The sequence below is a fragment of the Bison bison genome, unplaced genomic scaffold, assembly GCF_000754665.1.
Source record: "Bison bison bison isolate TAMUID 2011002044 unplaced genomic scaffold, Bison_UMD1.0 scf7180017864228, whole genome shotgun sequence".
Lineage (NCBI taxonomy): Eukaryota > Metazoa > Chordata > Mammalia > Artiodactyla > Bovidae > Bison > Bison bison.
This window is the reverse complement of record NW_011494800.1, coordinates 431,611-438,909: the sequence shown is the minus strand read 5'-3', so window position 1 is coordinate 438,909 and position 7,299 is coordinate 431,611. Positions and strand designations below refer to the sequence as shown.

Here is a 7,299-nt window from a genome sequence, read left to right as displayed (position 1 = left end):
GCCATGATCTTCGTTTTCTGAATGTTGAGCTTTAAGCCAACTTTTTCACTCTCCTCTTTCACTTTCATCAAGAGGCTTTTGAGTTCTTCTTCACTTTCTGCCATAAGGGTGGTGTCATCTGCATATCTGAGACGATTGATATTTCTCCTGGCAATCTTGATTCCAGCTTGTGCTTCATCCAGCCCAGCGTTTCTCATGATGTACTCTGCATAGAAATTAAATCAGCAGAGTGACAATATGCAGCCTTGACGTACTCCTTTTCCTATTTGGAACCAGTCTGTTTTTCCATGTCCCGTTCTAACTGTTGCTTCTTGACCTGCATATAAGTTTCTCAAGAGGCAGGTCAGGTGATCTGGTATTCCCATCTCTTGAAGAATTTTCCACAGTTTATTGTGATCCACACAGTCAAAGGCTTTGGCATAGTCAATAAGCAGAAATAGATGTTTTTCTGGAACTCTCTTCCTTTTTCAATGATCCAGAGGATGTTGGCAATTTGATCTCTGGATCCTCTGCCGTTTCTAAAACCAGGGCTTAGGGAGGACAAATCAGTCTGCACTTTTAAGTGGCAGGCCCAGAACCAAACAAAGGCAGTTTGGCTCCAAAATCAGGGCTCTCATCACTACAAATATGAAAGCAGAGGCAATTTTGAAACATCAAAGAACTATATGTGAAATTTCCAAGCCAAGATTTTCTAATCCTGATTCTAAAACATTTTCCTTTGGATTAAATTAAAATTATGTTTGAAAGTTATGCTCCAGGTAGCCTTTAAGATGATATCATAAAATATCACAAAACTCTATAGATGGAAATCACAATTTAGAGACAAGTAAAAATGAAACAACTTTAAAATCCCTCAGAACCAAGCATACTTGTGACATTTCACATGTATTAAAATTAAAGCAAAATGTACTTAAAGCAATTCAGTTCAGTCAGTTCAGTCACTCAGTCGTGTCTGACTCTTTGCAACCCCATGGACTGTAGCACTCCAGGCTTCCCTGTCCATCACCAAATCCCAGAGCATACTCAAACTCATGTCCATTGAGTCAGTGATACCATCCAACCATCTCATCCTCTGTTGTCCCTTCCTCCTCCTGTCTTCAATCTTTCCCAGCATCAGGGTCTTTTCAAATCAGTCAGTTCTTCCCATGAGGTGGGCAAAGTATTGAAGTTTCAGCTTCAGCATAACTCCTTCCAATGAATACTCAGGACTGATTTACTTTAGGACTGACTGGTTTAATCTCCTTGCAGTCCAAGGGACTCTCAAGAGTCTTCACCAACACCACAGTTCAAAAGCATGAATTCATCAGCACTCAGCTTTCTTTACAATCCAACTTTCACATCCATACATGACTACTGGAAAAACCATAGCTTTGATTAGGTGGACCTTTATTGGCAAAGTAATGCCTCTGCTTTTTAGTATGCTGTCTAGGTTGGTGATAGCTTTTCTTCCAAGGAGCAAGCGTCTTTTAATTTTATGGTTGCAGTCACCACCTGCAGTGATTTTGGAGCCCAGGAAAATAAAGTCTCTCACCATTTCCACTGTTTCCCCATCTATTTGCCATAAAGTGACAGGTTTGGATGCCATGATCTTAGTTTTCTGAATGTTGAGCTTTAAGCCAACTTTTTTACTCTCCTCTTTCACTTTCATCAAGAGGCTCTTCATTTCTTCTTCACTTTTTGCCATAAGGGTGGTATTACCTGCATAGCTGAGGTTATTGATATTTCTCCCGACAATCTTGATTACAGCTGTGCTTCACCCAGCCCAGCATTTCACATGATGTACCCTGCATATAAGTTAAATAAACAGGGTGACATTATATAGCCTTGACGTACTCCTTTCCCTATTTTGAACCAGTCTGTTATTTCATGTCCAGTTCTAACTGTTGCTTCTTGACCTACATTCTAGAACTAACACCCAAATAAGATGTCCTTTTCATTATAGGGGACTGGAATGCAAAAGTAGGAAGTTAAGTGATACCTAGAGTAACAGGCAAATTTGGCCTTGGAGTACAAAATGAAGCAGGTCAAAGGCTAACAGAGCTTTGCCAAGAGAACGCACTGGTCATAGCAAACACCCTCTTCCAACAACACCAGAGAAGACTCTACACATGGCCTTACCATATGGTCAATAGTGAGATTAGACTGATTTATTCTTTGCAGCCAAAAATGAAGAAGCTCTATACAATCAGCAAAAACAAGACAGGGAACTGACTGTGGCTCAGATCATGAACTCCTTATTGCTAAATTCAGACTGAAATTGAAGAAAATAAGGAAAACCACCAGACCATTCCGGTATGACCTAAATCCCTTACAATTATACAGAAGTGACAAATAGATTCAAAGGATTAGATCTGATAGAGTACCTGAAGAACTATGGACAGAGGTTCATAATATTGTACAGGCAGTGATCAAGACCATCCCCAAGAAAAAGAAATGCAAAATTCAAAACGGTTGTCTGATGAGGCCTTACAAATAGCTGAGAAGAGAAGATAAGCAAAAGGCAAAGGAGAAAAGGAAAGATATACCCATTTGAATGCAGAGTTCTGAAGAACAGCATGGAGAGATGTGCCTCTTCTTCCCACATCTTTAAAAAAATAAATGTCTGCTTCAAGAATATACAATGGAGAAAAGACAATTTCTTTAACAAGTGGGTCTAGGAAAACTGGTCAACCACTTGTAAAAGAATGAAACTAGAACACTTTCTAACACCATACACAAAAATAAACTCAAAATGGATTAAAGATCTAAACATATGAGCAGAAATGATAAAATTCCTAGAGAAAAACATAGGCAAAACACTCTCCAACATAAATCACAGCAGGATCCTCTATGATCCACCTCCCAGAGTAATGGAAATAAAAGCAAAAATAAACAAATGGGACCTAATTAAACCTAAAAGCTTTGACACAATGAAGGAAACTATAAGGTGAAAAGACAGCCTTCAGAATGGGAGAAAATAAGAGCAAATGAAGCAACTGACATGAATTAATCTCAAAAATATACAACCTCAATTCAGCTCAATTCCAGAAAAATAAACTACCCAATCAAAAAATGGGCCAAAGAACTAAATAGACATTTCTCCGAAGAAGACATTCAGATGGCTAACAAACACATGAAAAAATGCTCAACATCACTCATTATCAGAGAAATGCAAATCAAAACCACAATGAGGTACCATCTCATGCTGGTCAGAATGGCCATCACCAAAAAGTCTACAAACAATAAATGCTGGAGAGGGTGAGGAGAAAAGGGAACCCTCTTACATGTTGGTGGGAATACAAACTAGTACAGCCACTATGGAGAACAGTGTGGAGATTCCTTAAAAAACTGGAAATAGAACTGCCATATGATCCAGCAAGCCCACTGCTGGGCATACACACAGAGGAACCAGAATTGAAAGAGACACGTGCACCCCAATGTTCATCGCAGCACTGTTTACAATAGCCAGGACCTGGAAGCAACCTAGATGTCCATCGGCAGATGAATGGATCAGAAAGCTGTGGTACATATACACAATGGAGTATTACTCAGCCATTAAAAAGAATACATTTGAATCAGTTCTAATGAGGTGGATAAAACTGGAGCCTATTATACAGAGTGAAGTAAGTCAGAAAGAAAAACAGCAATACAGTATACCAACACATATATATGGAATTTAGAAAGATGGTTACGATGCCCCTATATGTGAGACAGCAAAAGAGACACAGATATAAAGAACAGTCTTCTGGACTCTGTGGGAGAAGGCGAGAGTGGGATGATTTGAGACAATAGCACTGAAACATGTATATTATCATATGTGAAACAGATCGCCAATACAGGTTCGATGCATGAGACACAGTGCTCAGGGCTGGTGCACTGGGATGACCCTGAGGGATGGGATGGGGAGGGAGGTGGGAGGAGGGTTCAGGATGGGGAACACATGTACACCCATGGCTGATTCATGTCAATGTACGGCAAAAACGACTACAATATTGTAAAGTAATTAGCCTCCAATTAAAATAAATAAATTAATTGAAACAAACAAATGTCTTTGCTTCAAATGGGCTCCACCAGTTCTTTGTTATTTTCTCAAGGTAGGATGCATAACATTTTTTTGCCTATACCACTTGAACTGATGGAGCTGGGAGAGCAGGTGTGGTAAAATTTAAGAGTAACCAAAAGTACCACATTATAGAGGTCAGATACTGTCCTTTGTAATTGACTAAAGTAAATCACACTTTGCACTCCAATAAGGCAAAATAAACATCTGGCCTTTGAAATATGAATCAGATCAGATCAGATCAGTCACTCAGTCGTGTCTGACTCTTTGCGACCCCATGAATCGCAGCACGCCAGGCTTCCCTGTCCATCACCAACTCCCGGAGTTCACTGAGACTCACGTCCATCAAGTCAGTGATGCCATCCAGCCATCTCATCCTCTGTTGTCCCCTTCTTCTCCTGCCCCCAATCCCTCCGAATAGGATATCCATATAGGCTACCTTTCAGATTTCACCTTAAATCTCACATTTAAAACCACAAGAGTCATACTGTCCTTTCCAGTCTATCCATTAAATTCTCACAAACACATATAAGAAAGAAACAAAAAAATCATAAATACAAATCAAGTATAACTAATATCAGGCTGTCTGGATAGTTTTTTCTTAGCTCGATTTTGAGATTCAAAAGATTAGGAAAATCATTTGTTCTGTAAAGCTCTACTAACCACTTTATCAAAAGATATGAATAGAGTAGTTACGTTCCACATGTAATAAATCAATGGATGGCAAAGATAACAGAACAATTTCTGTAAGTAATGAATAAGAAAACAATACCATACCTTCTGAATGAGATTAGTTCCTCCTGCAAATGCAGCTCCATTTTCTTCTGCTATTTTAATTTCTGATGCATTCTACCAAAAAATACAATAGTTTGAACATTAGTCTTTAAACAAATTCAGTCTGCTTTCAAGTATTTTGTCAGAAATACCACAGTTCAAAATAAAAACTGTATTTTTTACTTTTAATTGAAAGTGCATCAGTTTTCAACTAGATACATCAGAGATAGTACATTCAGAACAAGCTTAGTTTGTAGGTGATTAAGGCATTTCTTCAGAGAAAGCAATGGCACCCCACTCCAGTACTCTTGCCTGGAAAATCCCATGGACGAAGGAGCCTGGCAGGCTGCAGTCCATGGGGTCGCTAAGAGTCGGACACGACTGAGCGACTTCCCTTTCACTTTTCACTTTCATGCATTGGAGAAGGAAATGGCAACCCACTCCAGTGTTCTTGCCTGGAGAATCCCAGGGACTGGGGAGCCTGGTGAGCTGCCGTCTATGGAGTCGCACAGAGTCGGACACGACTGAAGCGACTTAGCAATAGCAATAGCAAGGCATTTCTTGAGAGTCCTTTGGACTGCAAGGAGATCCAATCAGTCCATTCTAAAGGGGATCAGTCCTGGGTATTCACTGGAAGGACTGATGCTAAAGCTGAAACTCCAATACTTTGGCCACCTCATTCGAAGAGTTGACTCATTGGAAAAGACTCTGATGCTGGGAGGGATTGGGAGCAGGAGGAGAAGGGGACGACAGAGGATGAGATGGCTGGATGGCATCACCGACTCGATGGACGTGGGTTTGGGTGAACTCCGGGAGTTGGTGATAGACAGGGAGGCCTGGCATGAGGCAATTCATGGGGTTGCAAAGAGTCAGACACAACTGAGTGACTAAACTGAACTGAAGGCATTTCTTGACTAATATATGAGGAAATACGTCCAAATGGCATATTTAAAACCCACCAAGTGTTCCTAAGTCTCCAATGTCATCAATACATCATTTTCCAAAAATAACAGATTAAAATATATTTAGTTTTGCTACTTTAAATGGAGACATTTTATCAATCCAGTATTGTAAGAGTAAAGGTTTTTAAATTTAAGAAATGAGAGCCAAAATTTAGCCTACTGTCTGAAAATCCAAAAGAAAAATACACAGTATTTGGTTTTCTCTATATGCTTCATTTATACCATTTGGATTTACTGTAAAAATATGTCACTATTTACTCAAATTTTGTGGCATTCTAAGAGCTATATTCTCTACTTTTCTGGGGAAAAAAGCAAAGAATTTCTTCATTGTAAGTGAGACAGACGGCAGGAAGAAAAACAGTTTACAAAATAAATTCATCAGGATGTTATAAACAAATGTGCATAACACAAAAACAATGACAAAGAGCTGTATTACTATACTCGTTATTGCCGTGACTTTCTTGACTTTACAGACTAGATCATTTTAAAAGTGTGGTTTTTGTGTCTTCACAGCACTAAATGGCCCACTGCTTTAAAGTCAATGTTATTTTTGTCGTTTGGAGAGTTTCAGCAGGACACAGCAGCTAGTAGGATAAATTCTTCTCTTGTGAGAAACATAAAATGGTAGATAATAATGATGAAGTTAATATTGTGGCTCAGCTCTTTCTCAAACTAATAATATGACCTCAAATAAGCCATTTAACTGCTTTGAGTTTCACATGGGGAAAATATTCTAGGGGGATGCCAGAATTTTCTCTAACTCTATTCAGTTATTCTAATCATTGATTAATGTGATGTGTCAAAAAACTAAAGGATATAAAAAGTTACTCACCCCTGTAAATACGGCAACTTTACTCATTTCTGAAATGAATGGGTATGGCAAACTAAGAACGCTGGCAAATGGCTCCACTTTTTTCTAAATATACAACAATGGAAAAACAATTATAAAAAATTCATTCATCTTTTCAATATCCAAAATATTCATTGATTACCTGTTAAAGCATAAGAGATTATATTTCCTTTGTAAGAAATCAAAATAAAGATATAAACCTCTTTCCCCAACTCCACACTCCCATGGCACGTGGCTTCTTTCTTTATAGCATTCACCACACAGTCTTACATATTAAATTAAGATCTGTGTTTGCAAAGCATCTCCTGCAATGCAGGAGACCCAGGTTCAATCCCTGGGTCGGGAAGATCCCCTGGAGAAGGAAATGGCAGTCCACTCCAGCACTCTTGCCTGGAAAATCCCATGGACGCAGGAGCCTGATAGGCTACAGTCCATGGGGTCGCAAAGAGTCAGTCACGACTGAGCGACTTCACTTTCACGTTATCTTCCCGAGCACCTAGTACAAGGCTTTCCACGTGATGAATGCCAATAAATGTTTTCTACCTTGAATTAAATTCAAAAAAACATGTAATTTTTTTTTACATCATCAAGGAGGACATGTATACAGCTATGCACGTTGAACAATATATCCAGCTAATCTGCTCAGTGGGTCACTCCTAATTTCCATGTTGATT

General features: G+C 39.1%; 1 protein-coding gene across 1 annotated transcript in view; it reads right to left on the bottom strand.

The window, feature by feature from the left end:
* Nucleotides 1-7,299, bottom strand: part of MRPL1 (mitochondrial ribosomal protein L1) — a 72,048-nt gene that overhangs the window by 40,389 nt on the left and 24,360 nt on the right. The window contains exons 4-5 of the mRNA XM_010845895.1: nt 6,608-6,691; nt 4,817-4,888 (exon numbers count right to left, since the gene is read on the bottom strand). Coding sequence (XP_010844197.1) covers nt 4,817-4,888; nt 6,608-6,691 — 156 coding nt within the window. The remainder of the gene's footprint in view (nt 1-4,816; nt 4,889-6,607; nt 6,692-7,299) is intronic.